Source organism: Bombina bombina, chromosome 8, assembly GCF_027579735.1.
Source record: "Bombina bombina isolate aBomBom1 chromosome 8, aBomBom1.pri, whole genome shotgun sequence".
NCBI lineage: Eukaryota > Metazoa > Chordata > Amphibia > Anura > Bombinatoridae > Bombina > Bombina bombina.
The window spans coordinates 236,403,795-236,425,284 of record NC_069506.1 but is presented as its reverse complement, the minus strand read 5'-3'; the positions used below and the strand labels follow the sequence as shown (position 1 = coordinate 236,425,284).

Below are 21,490 nucleotides of genomic sequence, written 5' to 3'. Positions count from 1 at the left end.
ACTTCTCTAGTACTGGTAATAAATCTTCCTTGAAGGGACATTATACACTCATTTTTTCTTTGCATAAATGTTTTGTAGATGATCTATTTATATAGCCCATAAAGTTTTATTTTAAAATAAATGTATAGTTTTGCTTATTTTTAAATAACATTGCTCTGATTTTCAGACTCCTAACCAAGCCCCAAAGTTTTATGTGAATACTGTCAGCTACCTTCTCCAGCTTGCTGCTGTTTGTGTAAAGGGTCTTTTCATATGCAAAAGAAGGGGGGGGGAGTGTCTTATTTGCCACTCGCAGTGGGCTTTCCAGCTACCTTTTCAACAGAGCCAAACTGACAGCTTCTAAGTAAGTTTTTAAACAGTTTTATACTGGATTTTTATATCACTATCTGTGCATCTTATTCTTTATAGTAGTGTCTATTACATGCAGTTATATGAAAATGAGTGTATACTGTCCCTTTAAGACATTTGTAAAATTCCGCGGGTAATCCATCTGGGCCTGGAGCTTTGTTAGATTTCAATTTATCAATGGCCTTACTAATTTCTGCTCTAGTTATATAATCATTTAACATTGTTAAATCTTCAATCTGGATCTTGGGCGTATCAACTTTAGACCAAAATACCTCTTGAATATCAGGATTGGTTTTAACTGGAGAATATAGGTATTGATAGTAAGAAGCAAAGACCTTACAAATATCCGCAGTTTCCATATATCTAGTCTTATTGTCTTTAATAACCGGTATAAGATTTTTTTTCTTCCTGATTTTAGTGAGCTTAGCCAAATGTTTGGCAGAGCAACCATGAAACCCCTTATAATGCCTATTTATTCTAGTCTCCTCTATTTAGGATTGTTGTTTAAGAAAGAGATCTCTCTCCTTTCTAATGGCAAAATAGTCATCCCAATTATTCTGTGAAGGAGCATTCTGGACTAATATATAAGCATTCTTCACTCTCTTGGCCAAAATAACCTCCCGTAATTTGATCTTTTTCCCGCGAATATTTAAATAAACCATAATCTCACCTCTTAGAACCGTCTTAGAGGCCTCCCAGAAAATTTCAACTTTATTTCTATATTCCATGTTATTGGAGCCATACTCCTGCCATTTTGATTGTAACCACAACCGAAACCTAGGGTCAGAACATAAATACCGGGGGAAACAAAATACCGATTTCTGAACCTTATCTTTTTTAAATGATGGGAATATTAATGAGATTATTGCATGATCCGATATCAGAATCTCCCTAATCATAGCCTTTTATTGCCAGATAGATAACGACTCAGAGACCAAAAATAAATCAAATGTCTTATGCCCTTTAGATTCACAAGTGTATACCGAAATGTCAGGATTTTGAATTCGCCAAATGTCTGTTAATTTTAATTTATAGCAGAGTCTCTGAAAATATTTAGCACTTTGTCTATTACTGACTATGTTTTTACGGGAAAACCTGTCTATTGAGGGGTCTAATGTCATATTAAAATCTCTGCATAGGATTAAGTTGTTCCCTATAAGCGGAAACAACTTATTTACTTATTCAGGTGTAAGTGTTTCTGCCATCAGATGATGCTGACTGGCTGTTTCTGTCTTCTTCCTACTTCATTTTCTTTTTCACTGTTTCGCTGATTGTGAACACATAAAACATAGGTTAGTGGGAATTAGTAAAGTAAAGTGGTTTTGCTAGGACTTTTTTTTTTTTTTTTCCTAATTATTTAAACACTAATTCAAGTAATTACACACACTATTAATTCTTTTAACACATTTGGAGGGATAAGAGGGGAAGGGGGAAAAAAAGAAAAAAAAAAAGAGGGAAGAGGAGGAGAAGAAAGGAAAAGAGAAAGGAAAAAAAAATATACACACACTCACCATTCAATGGGACAAATCCCTTAAGCTAGACAGTAAGACCTCTTACTGAATATATTCACATATATCCTCAAGCTCCTGAGATTCCAGGATAAAATTGAGATTCTTAACCTTTATAAAAAGAAAAAAGAGCCGCTGATAATTGGGAGCAACAAAATATTGTTGTTCCAGGATTTTTCTGGCGAGACCTCAGCTAGGAGAAAAGTCATGGCGCCGTATTGTACGCAACTAATAAATAAAGGCATCAATGCTTGGCTGAGCTACCCGGCCAGAATTATAATAAAAGATAATGGTAATAGGCAGATATTTAGTGAAACATCAGAGGTAATTGAGTTTTTAAAGAAAATGGGATAATGACGAAATATCGATATTTGATGTTTAAGATGCTCAAAGTTTTGTTTAGAATAAGAAATCCAAATTGTTGCTGGATCTGTCTTTTTTTTTTTTGGGATCTTTTCCCTCCTCCCTCCTTCTCCCTATCCCGTTAAAAGGATAAATTGTTAATTATCAGTATTATTAAAAAATGACAGCGGAAATTAGGATGTTTTCCTGGAACGTGGGGGGTATTAGTTCACCAATGAAACGTAAATTGATTGTTAGAACCTTAGCTGGGCTACAGCCTGATCTGGTCTGTCTTCAAGAAACACATCTTAAGGAGATAGAAGCAGCTAAACTTAAGATCAAATGGGTTGGGGAGGTAATCTCCACTAATGGTCCTAATAAAAAGTGTGGAGTAGCAATACTACTGCACAAACAATTAGACTATAAGATTATAAAAATAGAGATTGATAGGGAGGCCAGATTTATCTTACTCCACATAATGATAAAAAACATAAAATTTATAATTTGTAGTATCTATGCTCCTAACAAATTTTCATTAGTTTTCTGGGAAAATATCCAAAATAAGTTGTTTCCGCAGTAATAAATATCTACTTGGCTTCAAGAAGACCAGTAATTAAAGAGACACAATTGAATTTGAATTCCCCACAAAAGGCCAGATTACTTTTGTGAAAGTGATATCAGCGTTCCACTGAGTAATACCAGCTAACACTAATGTGCGCTGGTATTACAAGTTGACAGGCGTACGCATTGCTGAGAAGCATTGCACTCACGAGAGCGTGCTTCCATAGGCTCTAATGGGAGCCTTAGTCTCATGCCGTGACACGTGGCATGAGAACCTCACGTAACAAGGGGTTAAGTAGCTCAGCTTATTTACAGGGAACACACAGTGCCCATAGACCGCAATGTAAAGGCATTTTTCAGTGCAGAATCTTTTCTAACACGCTTTTAACCCCTTAAAACTGCCCAGTGAAGTTGTTTTTTATGAAAAAAAATGCTACATTTTTTTTTACTAAAAAACTATAATACCCTCTATTTTAAGGGCATTTGGGGCACTTTTAAAAATTGTTAATTTTCTGAGCGCCAATTGCGGGCACTCGATAAATTAGCGCTCCAGTTGTAATCTAGCCCAAAATCTTTAATTATGCATAGTTGAAAATGAAATACTTTACTTTGTCTTTTTGCCATACTGCAGAGCTTGTTCTATGGTGCATATGTTCTCTGAAAAGCATCCAAAATGCAGAGAAACATAAACAGCAGTTCTGATCACACCGTGCTCAATTGATTGTGTGGTTCCTCACAGTAATGATGAAGCATGATTTTATTGGTGAATTTGAGATTATGATGACCACAGAACTGGGAAAAGTGTTGTTAATCTCACAGGCAGTCTTAAAAAAAAAAGTTATTGTAAACAACAAAAAAATTATTTTCTTATTAGTAAAGTATACGTTTCAGGGCTTAATTGTATCTTGTTAGAAGCTTGAAACACATTTGTATAGAAAAAAATGAAATTTATGCTTACCTAATTTTATTTATTTATTGACACGGTGAGTCCACGGATCATCAGTAATTACTATTGGGAATATCACTCCTGGCCAGCAGAAGGAGGCAAAGAGCACCACAGCAAAGCTGTTAAGTATCACCTCCCTTCCCTCAAACCCCAGTCATTCGACCAAAGGAAAAGGAGAGAAAGGAAGTAACACAAGGTGCAGAGGTGTAGGTTTGTCAGAAAAAGAAATTTGGCAAAAAGATGCATCTGAATAGCACTTCACACTCCCTCTTATGCTATAATAGGTATAACATCATTATCTGGAGATGTGATAAGGTGATATGTTTAAAATTTAACATTTATTGGTCTATATTAAAATCACAGAACACAAACCAAACAACATGAAATTTAAAAACACATTATCATTTTAGACCTATAAAAATTCAGATTATCCAGAGGTTTGAGATAAAGACAGTTGGTCTAACAGGCTAGAATTGTTTCACAATCGGGTGGATGACAAGATAATCCAATTAGGCACAAAAATGCTATAATATGGAATAGGGTATATGTATAGATAATGTTGTGTATATATAGAGACTGATCAGTGTCAATAGTCACAATTGTTATGAAAGACACTGGATTGTATTGGGACAATTCTGTCTCATACCATAATAATCAACTCAATTGGTATGGATATAGGTACATCCAGATATACTATAAATGATACAGAATGGATCATAAAATAAAATAGCCTATTGGCAGATAAAGAATTTAATCGTATTTGTGGATTAGCCTGTGTGGTGGGTATAAATTACACAAGAGAGATCGTATTTATAAGAGTGTGTGTATATATATATATATATATATATATATATATATATATATATATATATATATATATATATATATATATATATATATATATGTATATATGTATGTGTGTGTATTGATGGATATAATATTTGTAGCTTTATACCTGCTGTGTTAACATTGGTTTATGATATAAACTCATACTGGAATAGTACAGATCTCAATTTTAACTTCATACCTTCTTAAAATTTGAAGGGTTAATCTCGTTGTCTTATTATACAAGAGATAGTTTTAGTACTCCAATTTTGAACAGGTTTCCATCAGCTTATATACCTACTTGTGATTTAAATAAATCGTCTGGTTTATCTAATAATATAGAGAGTTAATTATATCCACAGATCGTTATAATTGATCGTATCATAAAATGTAGTATAAGTTGTTAATATAATGTTATACAATTCTCATAGTTCTTAGAGATTCCAAAGGGGTAACAACAATATCTGGTTAAATAGAAATTAGTTGGATTCCCACAATTTACTTAGAACTTGGACTATATACGTTCTTGTAACTAAAACGGTTAATCACGTTTTTATAGTTATATAAGTAACATGATTATATTGTGTCAGTAACTGATCAATTTAAACTTTAATGTAGTTCAATATGTTCAATAGTCTTAGACCTGTTATTGTGGTCTAAGTAAATTCTATTCGAACTTGTCAAAGTCTTGTCTAAAAAAGACACTATTAGTGTGTCAATTAACGCTACATAAATTGGCTATTCATAGCAAGGTTTGACCACTTGTGAATCAGGGGGTTAATAATCAGTGTTTATTATTCTGGACTGTAATCAACTATTAATACTGAAATGTTCCTTTAACCTGAGGGAGTATGTATTATTGGGTTTTTTTTCTTATAGATTCAGTGTACCATACTGCAATTGAATTGCCTCTTGTCAACTGCTCATGTTGCAGGTTTATTCCTATAGTTCTGAGTTGGTCCTGAAAATATTGTATGTTTGTGCACAAACAATTGGGATTATGGACAGTTTATTCAAAATTGCTAATATGAGCAAAAGATCAGTTGATTTATCTCTAGTTAAGTGAGTACAAGGAATATAATGTCTATACACAAACATAGGGGTTATAGATCTTCCCACTAATAATTTGTTGTAACTGGTTCACAGTTTATTCCAAGTGGCTAATATAAGCAAAAGATCTTTTTAGTTATCTCTAGTTGAGTAGGTACTGGATATATAATGATTTCCCCCTTAAAACCACAAAGATAGCTACTCAGATATATCTATCAATAAATATAGTGCAGCTGATGTCTCTTGTCAGCTGCTCTTGTTGTAAGTTAATTCCTATCATACTCAGTTGGTCCTGAAAATATTGTATGATCTTAATTTAAAGATAGCCAACACTCAAAATAGCATATTACTTAGTAATCCCATAATATTACTTATTCATTATAAGCATTGTCGAGATCTGTTTAGCAAAGATTTTGTTAACTCAAAGTTTGATTTATAGTCATATAATCTCAGCTATGTATATAAACTTTAATACCGGTACTTGGCTTGAGAATTAATCTCTACTGCAACAATAGTTAGTATTACAACGTAACCAACATATAGATATAGATGATTAATGCAATTTTCTTTTGGCCGTCTTTAAGAGTTGCCACAGTGAGTTAATCACTAGTAGTGTGCATATACAGTTCGTCATCTGTTAGATCTCAAATTATTATGCAGTTCCCACCATGATTGCTTGCTATAATTCTGATGTTTGTGTGCCCAGTTCACAGTTTGCACTGTTCACTGCTACTGGTATACATATAAATAAATCAATACCCTGTATCTCAAACAGATACTCAAAGTGTCAACTTGTTTTAGATGAGATTATGCTAGTATATGGTATTCTGGATTACTCTGAATTCATTATATAGAATCCGTTTGCATTAGGTAAATATAAAGATCTAAATTCTAATGCTAAGTTTAAAAATGCACGAGGGTTGAAAGGAGTTCAACACCCTCCCCACAAGGTGCAGAGGTGCCTGAGGTTTACATAACAAAAAGACTGTCTCCCTGTGTCAAGAAATTAAATACAGTTATCAGGTAAGCATAAATTTTGTTTGACGGATCCACGGATCATCAGTGATTACTATTGGGAATCAATACCTAAGCTAGAGAACACATATGATAAGGGAGGGCCAAGACAGGGAACCTAAACAGAAGGCACCACTGCTTGAAGAACATTTCTCCCGAGGGAAAAGTGTGAAATTTTATAGAATTTTGAAAAAGTGTGTAGAGAGGACCAAGTTGCAGCCTTGCAAATCTGTTCCACAGAAGCTTCGTTTTTGAAGGCCCAGGAAGAGGAAACAGAACTCGTGGAATGAGCCGTGATTCTCTCAGGGGGCTGTTGTCTTGCAGTTTCATAGGCCAAATGGATTATACTCCTCAGCCACAGAGAAAGAGACGTAGTCGTAGCTTTCTGACCTTTGCGTTTCCCAGAGAAAACGACAAACTAGGAAGAGGACTGGCAAAATTCCTTAGTCGACTTCAAATAGTACTTCAACGCACGTACCACATCTAGGTTGTGCAACAAATGCTCCTTATGAAAAGATGGGTTAGGACACAGAGAAGGAACAACGATTTCTTGGTTAATATTCCTATCCAAAACCACTTTAGGAAGGAAACCTAACTCAGTTCGCAGAACCACCTTATCGGAATGAAATATAAGGTAAGGGGATTCGCACTGCAACGCAGAGAATTCTGAAACTCTTTGAGCAGAAGGAATTGCAACCAGAAGCAAAACTTTCCAAGATAACATCTTAATATCTAAGGAATGCATAGGCACAAACGGAGCCTGCTGAAGAACTCTAAGAAGAAGGTTAAGACTCCAGGGAGGAGTAACATGCTTGAACACAGGCCGGATTCTAACCAGGGCCTGACAAAAAGCTTGGACATCTGGCACATCCTCCAGACGTTTGTGCAACAATATGGTTAAGGCAGGAATTTGACCCTTCAAGGTACCGCGCAGATAACCCCTTCTCCAGATCCTCCTGGAGAAAGACAAAATCCTAGGAATCCAAACTCTGCTCCAAGAGTAGCCTCTGGATTCACACCAATACAGATATTTACGCCATATCTTATAGTACATCTTTCTTTTAACAGGCTTACGAGCCTGAATCATGGTCTCAATAACCGACTCAGAAAAACCACGCTTAGATTAAATTAAGCGTTCAATCTCCAAGCAGTCAGCTTCAGAGAAACGAGATTTGGATGAAGGAAGGGCCCTTGAAGTAGAAGGTCCTTTCTCAGTGGAAGTCTCCAAGGTGGAAGAGATAACACCTTCACTAGGTCTGCATACCAGATCCTGCGAGGCCACCCCTGAGCTATGAGGATCACTGACACCCTCTCCTGTTTGATTTGAGCAATGACCCGTGGAAGGAGAGCGAACGGAGGAAACAAGTATGCTAGACTGAAATTCCAAGGGACCGCCAGAGCATCTATCAGTACAGCCTGAGGATCCCTTGACCCGTACCACGAGATCTTGGCATTCTGACGAGATGCCATGAGATCCAGCTCCGGCTGTCCCCACTTGAGGATCAAGCTGGAAAATACCTCCGGATGAAGTTCTTACTCCCCTGGGTGAAAAGTCTGTCTGCTCAGAAAATCCGCTTCCCAATTGTACACTCCTGGAATGTGGATCGCAGACAGACAGCAGTTGTGGGTCTCCGCCCACTGAATAATGTTGGCTACCTCTGTAATGGCCAAGGAACTCAAAGTTCCTCCCTGATGGTTAACGTAAGCCACTGAAGTTATGTTGTCCGACTGGAACCTGATAAACCGGGCTAAAGCTAACTGAGGCCAAGCCAGAAGAGCATTGAAGATTGCCATCAGCTCTAGGATGTTTATGGGGAGACTTGATTCCTCCCGAGTCCATAGACCCTGTGCCTTTAGCGAGCCCTAGACTGCTCCCCATCCCATCAGGCTGGCATCCGTGATCACAATTGCCCAGGTAGGCCACCATGGAAGAGAATTTCTTGTCGCCTGATCCAGTTCTAATCGCGGAGATAGATCCGCATAATCCCTGTTCCATTGACTGAGAATGCACAGCTGCAGAGGTCTGAGATGGAACCGAGCAAACGGTATGATGTCCATGGCAGACACCATCAGACCAATTACCTCCATACATTGGGCCACTGACGGTCGAAGAGAGGACTGAAGGGCAAGACAAGAGTTAAGAATCTTTGTTTTTCTGACTCCTGTTAGAAAAATCTTCATTGATAGAGAATCTGTTATGGTTCCCAAGAACACCACCCTTGTAGCTGGAATTAAGGAACTCTTTCCCAAATTCGCCTTCCATCCGTAAGAGCGCAGAAAAGATAACATCTCTGTGTGGGAGCTTGCTTGTTGAAAAGATGGCGCCTGATCCAGAATGTCGTACAGATAAGGGGCCAGTGCAATACCCCGCAACCGAAGCACCGCTAACAGCGCTCCCAGAACCTTTGAGAAAATCCTGGGAGTTGTGGAATGAAAGGGCCACAAACTGAAAGTGTTTGTCTAAAAAGCGCAAACTTTAGAAACTTGTGATGGTCCCTGTGAATGGGAATGCATCCTTTAAATCTACTGTTGTCATGAATTGACCCTCTTGAACCAAGGGAAGTATGGAACAAATCGTTTCCATCTTGAAGGATGGTACTCTGAGAAACTTGTTTAGACTCTTGAGGTCTAAAATTGGTCTGAAGGTTCCCTCTTTTTTGGGAACCATAAACACATTGGAGTAAAATCTCAGACTCTGTTCCTGCATTGTAACAGGAACTATCACTCCCAGGTCAGATAGATCCCGGACACAATGTAAGAATGCCTCTCTTTTTATCTGGTCTACAGATAATCTTGAGAGGAGGAACCTGCCCCTTGGAGGAAAAGCCTTGAACTCTAGTTTGTATCCCTGGGACATGATGTCCACTGCCCAGGGATCTGGAACACCCTGAACCCAGGCTTGAGCAAGTAGAGAAGGTCTGCCCCCAACAAGATCCGCTCCCGGATCGGGGGCAGACCCTTCATGCTGACTTTGAGTCACTAACAGGCTTCTTAGATTGCTTCCCCTTGTTCCAAGACTGATTGGGCTTCCAGGAAGACTTGGACTGTTCCTGTTTGGAAGAGGTGGGGGGAAGGCTTACCTTTAAAGTTTCTAAAGGAACGAAAATTACTCTGACGTCCTTTCTGTTTATTCCTCTAATCCTGAGGGAGAAAGTGTCCCTTTCCTCCCGTAATATCTGATATGATTTCGGCAAAGCCCGGCCCAAACAAGGTCTTACCCTTGTAGGGAATTGCCAAAAGCTAAGACTTAGATGACACATCCGCAGACCAGGACTTGAACCATAAGGCTCTACGGGCCAGAACAGCAAAGCCAGAAATCTTTGCTCCCAATTTAATGACTTGTAGAGAAGCATCCGTGATAAAGGAATTGGCCAACTTAAGAGCCTTGATCTTGTCCTGGATCTCTTCAAGAGGAGTATCAGTCTGAATAGATTCAGACAACGCATCAAACCAGTAAGCTGCCGCGCTGGTGGAAGTAGCAATACACACCGCAGGTTGCCATTGTAAACCCTGGTGTACATACATCCTTTTAAGTAACCCTTCCAACTTCTTATCCATAGGATCCTTAAAGGAACAACTATCCTCTATGGGAATAGTGGTTCTCTATGCCAAGGTGGAAATTGCCCCTTCCACCTTGGGGACCATTTCACGTACAATAATCTCTGTAGCCCTGTCTGGTACAGGGAAAAACCTCCACCGCGAAAGGTACTTCAAAGTATTTTTTAAGCTTATTAGACTTCTTAGGATTGACTACGACAGTAGTTTCGGAGTCGTCCAAGGTGGCCAAAACCTCCTTAACCCCTTAATGACCGGACCATTTTTCAATTTTCTTACCCTTAATGACAATGGCTATTTTTACATTTCTGCAGTGTTTGGGTTAGCTGTAATTTTCCTCTTACTCATTTACTGTACCCACACATATTATATACCGTTTTTCTCGCCATTAAATGGACTTTCTAAAGATACCATTATTTTCATCATATCTTATAATTTACTATAAAAACAATTATAAAATATGAGGAAAAAATGGAAAAAACACACTTTTTCTAACTTTGACCCCCAAAATCTGTTACACATCTACGACCACCAAAAAACACCCATGCTAAATAGTTTCTAAATTTTGTCCTGAGTTTAGAAATACCCAATGTTTACTTGATCTTTGCTTTTTTTTGCAAGTTATAGGGCAATAAATACAAGTAGCACTTTGCTATTTCCAAACCACTTTTTTTCAAAATTAGCGCTAGTTACATTGGAACACTGATATCTGTCCGGAATCTCTGAATATCCCTTGACATGTATATATATTTTTTTAGAAGACAACCCAAAGTATTGATTTATTCCCATTTTGGTATGTTTCATGCCACCATTTCACTGCCAAATGTGAGCAAATAAAAAAAAATCGTTCACTTTTTCACAAATTTTGTCACAAACTTTAGGTTTCCCACTGAAATTATTTACAAACAGCTTATGCAATTATGGCACAAATGGTTGTAAATGCTTCTCTGGGATCCTCTTTGTTCAGAAATAGCAGACATATATGGTTTTGGCATTGCTTTTTGGTAATTAGAAGGCCACTAAATGCCGCTGTGCACCACACGTGTATTATGCCCAGCAGTGAAGGGGTTAATTAGGGAGCTTGTAGAGACCTTGAAGGGTTAATTTTAGCTTTAGTGTAGTGTAGTAGACAACCCAAAGTATTGATCTAGGCCCATTTTGGTACATTTTATGCCACCATTTCACCGCCAAATGCGAGCAAATAAAAAAAAAAGTTAAATTTTTCACAATTTTAGGTTTCCCACTGAAATTATTTACAAACAGCTTATGCAATTATGGCACAAATGGTTGTAAATGCTTCTCTGGGATCCTCTTTGTTCAGAAATAGCAGACATATATGGTTTTGGCATTGCTTTTTGGTAATTAGAAGGCCACTAAATGCCGCTGTGCACCACACGTGTATTATGCCCAGCAGTGAAGGGATAATTAGGGAGCTTGTAGAGACCTTGAAGGGTTAATTTTAGCTTTAGTGTAGTGTAGTAGACAACCCAAAGTATTGATCTAGGCCCATTTTGGTACATTTTATGCCACCATTTCACCGCCAAATGCGAGCAAATAAAAAAAAAAAGTTAAATTTTTCACAATTTTAGGTTTCTCACTGAAATTATTTACAAACAGCTTGTGCAATTATGTCACAAATGGTTGTAAATGCTTCTCTGGGATCTCCTTTGTTCAGAAATAGCAGACATATATGGCTTTGGCGTTGCTTTTTGGCAATTAGGAGGCCACTAAATGCTGCTGCGCACCACACTTGTATTATGCCCAGCAGTTAAGGGGTTAATTAGATAGCTTGTAGAGAGCTTGCAGGGTTAATTTTAGCTTTAGTGTAGAGATCAGCCTCCCACCTGACACATCCCACCCCCTGATCCCTCCCAAACAGCTCTCTTCCCTCCCCCACCCCACAATTGTCCCCGCCATCTTAAGTACTGGGAGAAAGGCTGCCAGTACTAAAATGAAAGGTGTTGTTTTTTTTTTTTTTTTTTTTTTTTTTTTTTTCTGTGATGGACCCCTCCCTGATCCCCCCCCCCCCCCCAAACATCTCTCTAACCCTCCCAACCTACCTATTTGTCACCATCTTGGGTACTGGCAGCCAGTACCCAGTTTTCCCCAAAAAAGAAAGGTGTTTTTTTCTTTTCTTATATACAGCGTTTTCTGTAGTGTAGCTGCCCCCCCCCCCAATAACCCCATCCCCCTATCCTAGCAGATCCTATTATTTAAAAAAAAAAAAAAACGTTTTCTGCCCCCCTCTCTCTTCTCTAATCATTGGTGGCAGTGGTTGCTGCGCATGCACGCGCGCGCGCCCCCGCAGGCCCCCCTCCGCATGCTCCCAGCATCCGGCGTGCACAAAGCACTTGCAGGAACCGGATGCCGGGGAGCGATGGGCTGCCCACCCGCCTCCCTTGTAAGCTCCCACCCACCAACGAACGGCACCATCGCTACCGGTGCAGAGAGGGCCACAGAGTGGCTCTCTCTGCATCGGATGCTTTTTAAAGGGTATTGCAGGATACCTCAATATCGAGGCATCACTGCAATACCCTGAGAGCTGCTGGAAGCGATTGCGATCGCTTCCAGCACTCTCTTAGACAACTGACGTACCAGGTACGTCCATTGTCACTAACTGTCAGTTTTTGCAGGACGTACCTGGTACGTCAGTTGTCATTAAGGGGTTAAAGGGATACTGTACCCAAAAATTTTCTTTTGTGATTCAGATTGAGCATGAAATTTTAAGCAACTTTCTTATTTACTCCTATTATCAAATTTTCTTCATTCTCTTGGTATCTTTATTTGAAATGCAAGAATGTAAGTTTAGATGCCGGCCCATTTCTGGTGAACAACCTGGGTTATCCTTGCTGATTGATGGATAAATTCATCCACTAATAAAAAAGTGCTGTCCAGAATACTGAAACCAAAAAAAAGGTTAGATGCCTTCTTTTTCAAATAATGATAGCAAGAGAACGAAGAAAAATTGATAATAGGAGTAAATTAGAAAGTTGCTTAAAATTGCATGCTCTTTCTGCATTACAAAAGAAAAAATTTGGGTACAGTGTCCCTTTAAGTAAAAACCGGAGGGTGTTCTAGCTTAAACCTGAAGGATACAACTCCAGCATCAGAAGAAGGAATTACACTGTCTGGGTCTGAGATTTCACCCTCAGATGCTACCGAAGTATCTTCCTCCTCAGACTTCTGGGAGGGAACATTCGGAATAGCCACAACTGTGTTAGAAACCTTACTCACTGATTTTTTACATTTCCTCTTGAGCTTTCCCTGCAGCATGGGAAAGGCAGACAGCGCATCAGTTACTGCAGAGGATATGTGGGAAGTAATGTCTTGCAAGGTAACTCCAACAGGAGTGTGAGAGGAAATGCAGGGCACTGCATGTGTAGATGATAAGGTTTGGGACACTTAAGGAGAAAGCTGCGGCATATCTTGAACAGGAGACTCCTGAATAACATCCGCCTTAGATAATGATGGCTCAGGATAAAAAAGTCTATCCCTGTAATGCAATGTTCTTTCAATGCATGAGGAACAAAAAGGGATTGGTGGTTCCACATTAGCATCAAAAGATAAACTACAAGTAACATTTTGCAGGGCTTCTTGGTCCATCCTTACCCAATAAATAATCAAACAAAAAATAAAATACTTTTATTCCACTTTGAAATTTATTGGCAAAAAAACGTTGCTGTTTCTTTAAATTTAAAACTAACTTTTAATTTCTTAACAGCAAAGCAGCGGCTCTATAGAAAACTCAGACAGCCTCTACATCTCAGCAAGCTCTGCTGAGGTGCCTACCTGTCCTGCTGGATTCCGGACTCAATAGTAATTAGCGAGCCGGACTCAATCCACAGCTGCTCCAACCGCCTATCAAATGATCTCTTTCATCGTCTTCAGAAAGAGCAGAGCCACAACGATTACTCTACTATCCGATATGCAGAGGAAGTGGTCCGGAAAAGCGTGGAAAAAACCCACCTTTGCCGCTTCAGAAAAAGACTGCCCATCGTGGGCGTACCAAACTGACAGTTCACTGCCGCCATTAACTTCCTTTTCAAAGACAAAGCCGCAGGGAGAATTACTAAGTAAAAAACACACCCGATGCCATCCACCCTTTCCGGAACACACTGGACACAAAACACTAACTGAGCCTTATTAACCCCTTAATGACCGCAGCACTTTTCCATTTTCTTTCCGTTTGGGACCAAGGCTATTTTTACATTTCTGCAGTGTTTGTGTTTAGCTGTAATTCTCCTCTTACTCATTTACTGTACCCACACATATTATATACCGTTTTTCTCGCCATTAAGTGGACTTTCTAAAGATACCATTATTTTCATCATATCTTATAATTAACTATAAAAAAATTATATAATATGAGGAAAAAATGGAAAAAAAACACACTTTTTCTAACTTTGACCCCCCAAAATCAGTTACAAATCTACAACCACCAAAAAACAACCATGCTAAATAGTTTCTAAATTTTGTCCTGAGTTAAGAAATACCCAATGTTTACATGTTCTTTGGTTTTTTTGCAAGTTATAGGGCCATAAATACAAGTAGCACTTTGCTATTTCCAAACCCCTTTTTTTTCAAAATTAGCGCTAGTTACATTTGAACACTGATATCTTTCAGGAATCCCTGAATATCCCTTGACATGTATATATTTTTTTTTAGAAGACACCCCAAAGTATTGATCTAGGCCCATTTTGGTATATTTCATGCCACCATTTCACCGCCAAATGCAATCAAATAAAAAAAATCGTTCACTTTTTCACAATTTTGTTCACAAACTTTAGGTTTCTCACTGAAATTATTTACAAACAACTTGTGCAATTATGGCATAAATGGTTGTAAATTCTTCTCTGGGGTCCCCTTTGTTCAGAAATAGCAGACATGTATGGCTTTTGTTGTTGCTTTTTGGTAATTAGAAGGGCGCTAAATGCCACTGCGCACCACACGTGTATTATGCCCCGCAGTGAAGGGGTTAATTAGGGAGCATGTAGGGAGCTTCTAGGGTTAATTTTAGCTTTAGTGTAGTGTAGTAGACAACCCAAAGTATTGATCTAGGCCCATTTTGGTATATTTCATGCCACCATTTCACCGCCAGATGCGATCAAATTAAAAAAAACGTTAAATTTTTCCCAATTTTAGGTTTCTCACTGAAATCATTTACAAGCAGCTTGTGCAATTATGGCACAAATGGCTGTAAATGCTTCTCTGGGATCCCCTTTGTTCAGAAATAGCAGATATATATGGCTTTGGCGTTGCTGTTTGGTAATTAGAAGGTCGCTAAATGCCGCTGTGCAACACACGTGTATTATGCCCAGCAGTGAAGGGGTTAATTAGGGAGCTTGTAGGGAGTTTGTAGGGTTAATTTTAGCTTTAGTGTAGTGTAGTAGACAACCCAAAGTATTGATCTATGCCCATTTTGGTATATTTCATGCCACCAGTTCACCGCCAAATGCAATCAAATAAAAAAAATCGTTCACTTTTTCACAATTTTTGTTCACAAACTTTAGGTTTCTCACTGAAATTATTTACAAACAGCTTGTGCAATTATGTCACAAATGGTTGTAAATGCTTCTCTGGGATCCCCTTTGTTCAGAAATAGCAGACATATATGTCTTTGGCATTGCTTTTTGGTAATTAGAAGGCCGCTAAATGCCGCAGCGCATCACACGTGTATTATGTCTAGCAGTCAAGGGGTTAATTAGGTAGCTTGTAGGGAGCTTGCAGGGTTAATTTTAGCTTTAGTGTAGAGATCAGCCTCCCATCTGACACATCACACACCCTGATCCCTCCCAAACAGCTCCCTTCCCTCCCCCACCCCACAATTGTCCCCGCCATCTTAAGTACTGGCAGAAAGTCTGCCAGTACAAAAATAAAGGGAATCTTTGTTTTTTTTTTAAAAAAATTACAGCATATTTACATATGCTGCTGTGTAGGATCCCCCTTAGTCCCCAACCTCCCTGATCCCCCCCAAACACCTCTCTAACCGCCCCCCTCTGACTTTTTGGGGGCCATCTTGGGTACTGGCAGCTATCTGCCAGTACCCAGTTTGCAGAAAAAAATGATTTTGGTTTTTTTTTTCGCAGTTTATTTTCTGTAGTGTAGCTTCCCTCCCACATACCAACCCAACACCCCCTGATTTAGCTTTGTTGTTTTTATTTTTATTACATTTTATAAACCTGATCCTATAGTGCATATTTTCTGTAGTGCAGCGTTCCCACCCGCTCCCCGTGCACGCGCCCGCCCCCTCCCTATCGTGCGCGCGCCCGTGCGCGCCCCCGGTCATCCCCGCCCAGGATCCCGCCCCCCCTGTACATTTCCAGGGCCATCGATGGCCGCCACCCGCCTCCCGGTCCTGCTCCCACCCACCAACGAAGGAAGCCACCGATCTCCGGTGCAGAGAGGGCCACAGAGTGGCTCTCTCTGCATCGGATGGCCATACATGGTTATTGCAGGATGCCTCCATATTGAGGCATCACTGCAATAACTGGAAAGCAGCTGGAAGCGAGCAGGATCGCTTCCAGCTGCTTTCCACACCGAGGACGTGCAGGGTACGTCCTCAGGCGTTAACTGCCTTTTTTTTGAGGACGTACCCTGCATGTCCTCGGTCATTAAGGGGTTAATAAACGTTCCTCTCGTCTCCAGTGCCTGCACAAACTGCCACACATTATCCCATTAACCCATAATAGGATCAAATGAAGTTAATGTCCCAAACAGAACTAACTGTTAAAGTGCCAATATTTCCTTTCTTCTTCAAAGAATTTAATTTGGCACTTACCTTAATATAGATCTGCCCGGCAGCAGGACAGCTCATTTGTTTTGAGAGGGCTTCCTCCCTCACATGGACCTGTGGAAAAAAGGAAAGACTGAATAATCTTTTTCAGGCTTTCAAGTTAGGGCAGCAACACCTGTTTGAGAGGCGCAGTGGGGATTATACCCCACAAATTCACAATTGCTTAAAAGCCACCACTGCTCTACTGAAGAAACTGACGTGGACTACGGCTAGACCCTAGAAAAGATCAGAGCAAACCTGCTCTGCTTTAAGATAATAAACTCTTGATTGAAGAATTTTCTTTCAGACACCTAAACTTTACCACCTCCTTGCAACGCAGGCAAAGAAAATAACTGGGGTTTGAGGGAAGGGAGGTGATAATTAACAGCTTTGCTGTGGTGCTCTTTGCCGCCTCCTGCTGACCAGGAGTGATATTCCCAATAGTAATTACTGATGATCCGTGGACTCACCGTGTCATTAGAAAGAAAATGTACTTCATTGCCCTATCTTTTAAACACCCCAGGATGCCTCTCTTTTTGTAAGTGGGCTCTACAGCCAATTGGATCTGCATCACCTTTACTATGTATGTTTATAGCAGTGTGCTCTAGCACTGCTACTACACTAAAGCATCAGATCTCACACATGCATGGTTGAAGTGAAATTTTCACAAACGGGCTGTACTGTATTTATGGAGTTGTGACTGGGGTGTGAATAAAAGATAGGACAATGATGTAAGTTTTTTTTTTATTAATATACATTTTGTTTCAAAGCTTCTACTAAGATCCAATTAACCTGATATGTAAAACAGTTTTCTAGAGTTTACAATCACTTAAGCCCCAGATTTGATGTTCAGTTAAAGAATCTAGAAAAGAGTCAGATCAGTCACACCAGTTTGGATCCATTGTGATACCACTTCAGCTGAGTTTAATTTTCTATCTCTCAAAAGCAGGGAGGGCAATATAATGTTAATGAAAAATAATTTACAGGCATTTATGTTGCCTAATTGTCTTGTAATTTAAGAAAAATACTAGTAAACTCTAAGAATACTCCAGGCTTCAAAACCCTGAATGTACTACAATGTACACTTGGTTTTTTGATCAATGTAGAAGTTTATTTATATCTATCTCTAATTGGCCACAACAAAAGAGAGATATATATATATATATATATAGGAAATCCTCTTGAGTTTAACGGCTTGGCTGGTGGTACCACTGAACTGTGTAAGTTATGTAAGAATTTTTTAGATTGTTTTGTTTTGACTAGTGGTTTATTTTGATGGACTAATTACGTGCAAATGTGATGTTCGTATAAAATAGTAGCGTGTCATAGCTCATGGATACCAACACAGTTACATATTCATATTTCTGCATGTGCTAATTTCTTTTTTTTGTGTGAATTACTTCCTATTTCCCCACCTGCTGCTATTGCTAGGTATATCTTTGAACTGGGTGAGAAGGAAAAGTGAGGACCCAGTAACTTCAGTTCCTATTTTTCTCTATTCTATTTTTTTTTTTGCATCCCTATGGATATCCAGTAACATTTATCTATATTTTTTAAAATAAGACAATGTGTGGTTTTAAGAGCAGTTATTTCTATCTTAAAGGGACAGTAAAGTCAAAAATAAACTTTTATGATTCAGATAGGGTATGCAATTTTAAACAACTTTCCAATTTACTTTTATCATCAAATTTGCTTTGTTCCCCTGGTGGTATTTTTGAAACGCTAAACCTAGCTAGACTCAAACGTATTTTCGAAACCGTTGAAAACCGCCTCTTAGCTCAGAGCATTTTGAAAGTTTTTCACAGTTAGACAGTGTTAGTTCATTTGTGTCATATAGATAACATTGTGCTCACTCCCGTGAAGTTATTTAGGAGTCTTCACTGATTGACTACACTGCATGTCTGTCAAAGGCACTTAGATAAGGAGGCTGTCTGCAGAGGCTTAGATACAAGGTAACCACAGAGGTAAATGTATATTAATATAACTGTGCAAAAATGGGGAATGGTTAATAAAAGGATTATCTATCTTTTTAAATAAGAAACATGTTGGTGTTTACTGTCCCTTTAACCTGTTCTGTTATTTTTTTTCTAGAGATAATAAAATGCCTGAAATTAGTAACTGCTTCTTTTCATTTTTCCACATATCAGGAGGGGAATGATGATAACTGTGGCTACACAATGCAGAAAACACCAATCATTCTGGCCAAGCCGAATTCTGATAGGGTAGGTGTGTTGAAACATAATGTATCCCACAAACACCCAGGCATTACCTCTGTCCTTTATCTGGATGCTTTCCTGTCTTCGTCACTAAGGTCACACTTGGAATTATAGATCTTCAGACTAGTCAGTAACTTGTTGGTACAGATGTTGGCCATGTATTTTATCCATTTCTCAATTATATAAAACATTTGGAACATAATTTATAAAAACAATATTTTTTAAAGGCTAGATTCTGTATTTATTTTCCCTTTATTTTGTGAACTTAACTGTGATCCATAAAACAATTATAATTTTACGCTTTAATGATGTTTTGTTCGTATTAAGGCAAAAACAGCCCCTGTCTCAAATCCTGCTCCTATGGAAAAACCAATTGTCCTGATGAAGGCTAGAGAAGAGGGTAAACCTGCCTCCCCTGCAGAGGGATCAACTGTCCAAGCCTCTGCTGCTGCAGTAAAGGTGGAGAAGGAAGGACAGAGACCAACTCAACCAGTGTATCAAATCCAGAACAGAGGCATGGGTGCAGCAGCAAGTGGTGGGGGCACTGTGGATCGTAAGTCCTACAGGTGACATTTCAGAGGTTTATAAAGTTGTAATTCAAAGTTTTGCATAGGCATTGCTGCTAAGTGAGTTTCATAGTTGTGGTAGCTGTTAAAATGCCTATGCAGTGCTTGGCATCACATTCAAATAAATTGGTCTTTGAGAAATCAATCCCAAAATTTACAAATATTCTTTGGTTTTCAACGTGACATGTTCAGTTCATTTGTGCTGCTCTTGTCTAATTATGACTGTATTTTTTTGTACTTTTACTTGAGGGAGATGTCTTTCATTAATGTGCATGATAGAATTTGTTAAGCTTAAAGGGCTTAAAACTTTCATAATTCAGATAGGGCATGCAATTTTCAACAACATTCCAATTTACTTTTTTTAATTACATTTGCTTTGTTCTCTTGTTATTCTTTGTTGAAAGCTAAAACTATATAGGCTCATGCTAATTTCTAACTCTTTGAAGACTACCTCTTATCTCAGTGCATTTTGACAGTTTTTACAGCTAGACAGTGCTAGTTCATGTGTGCCATATAGATAACATTGTCCTCACGCCCATGGAGTTACTGATTGGCTAAAATACAAGTCTGTCAAAAGAACTGAAATAAGGGGGCAGTCTTCAGAGGCTTAGATAAAAGGTAAAAAAGTATATTAAAGGGACAGTCAACACCAGAATTTTTGTTGTTTAAAAAGAAAGATAATATCTTTATTACCCATTCCCCAGTTTTGCACAACCAACACAGTTATATTAATATACTTTTTACCTCTGTAATTATCTTGTATCTAAGTTTCTGCTAACTGCCCCTTATTTCAGTTCTTTTGACAGACATGCAGTTTAGCCAATCAGTGCTCAGTCCTAGGTCACTTTACGTGCATGAGCTCAATGTTATCTATATGAAACATGTGAACTAATGCCCTCTAGTTGTCAAAATGTATTCAGATTAGAGGCAGTCTTCAAGGTCTAAGAAATTAGCATATGAACCTCCTAGTTTTAGCTTTCAACTAAGAATACCAAGAGAACAAAGCAAAATTGGTGATAAAAGTAAATTGGGAAGTTGTTTAAAATGGCATGCCCTATTTAAATCATGAAGGTTTTTTTGGACTTGACTGTCCCTTTAATATAACCGTGTTGGTTATGAAAAACTGGGGAATGGGTAATAAAGGGATTATTTCTTTTTAAACAATGAAAAAAGTCTACTCCAGACTCTCCCTTAATTGTTGTTGTTTTCTTTTTTTTTTTTTTTTTTTTAAAGCAATATAATGGTCAAAAGTGACGTGAATGAATGCATTTCAATTTTAAATAAAATAATTTTTGCAGTATACCTGTATTGGCAAAAGGCTTTTAGTGAAAGCTGTCAATGTTTCAAAAGCATAAGCGCATATGCTGTATGTGTCCTACACACCAGCATTTAAATGCCACACCAGCTCAGAGTGAGCAGTGCATGGTTTGATTTGTACCGAGTCATCACTGACATGATACAGGCTGGAGCAGGCACAGTGTTTGAACGAGGGTGCATGGGGTATGATAAGCATATAGATAGAATACGTTTTTGAACTTTTTTTTTTGTATTTGCTAATTATGATATTTTACTTCACAGTATATGTTAATATTATTACTTATCAGAAGAAAGATAAATGAATTAAGCCTGTATTCCTAATGTTTAATATAACATAAAAAAGTCAACTATTTCTAAAAACCATCCTAAAAAATATATTTGCAAGGTTATAGGTAATGATTAAAAGAATGACTTTTAGCTGTAAGCAAATCTATTTGGCAAAACTATGATATGAGAGTCATCGAAAGCAT

The 21,490-nt window shown here is 38.5% G+C and overlaps 1 protein-coding gene across 4 annotated transcripts in view; it reads left to right on the top strand.

Annotated features, from left to right (window-relative positions):
* Positions 1 to 21,490, top strand: part of SMG9 (SMG9 nonsense mediated mRNA decay factor) — a 169,364-nt gene that overhangs the window by 15,547 nt on the left and 132,327 nt on the right. For 3 of the 4 annotated variants that reach the window (XM_053691213.1, XM_053691214.1, XM_053691212.1), the window contains exons 3-4: positions 19,069 to 19,143; positions 19,465 to 19,703. In XM_053691213.1, the coding sequence (XP_053547188.1) occupies positions 19,069 to 19,143; positions 19,465 to 19,703 (314 nt within the window). The remainder of the gene's footprint in view (positions 1 to 19,068; positions 19,144 to 19,464; positions 19,704 to 21,490) is intronic. The other variant, XM_053691215.1, reaches the window with a different exon arrangement.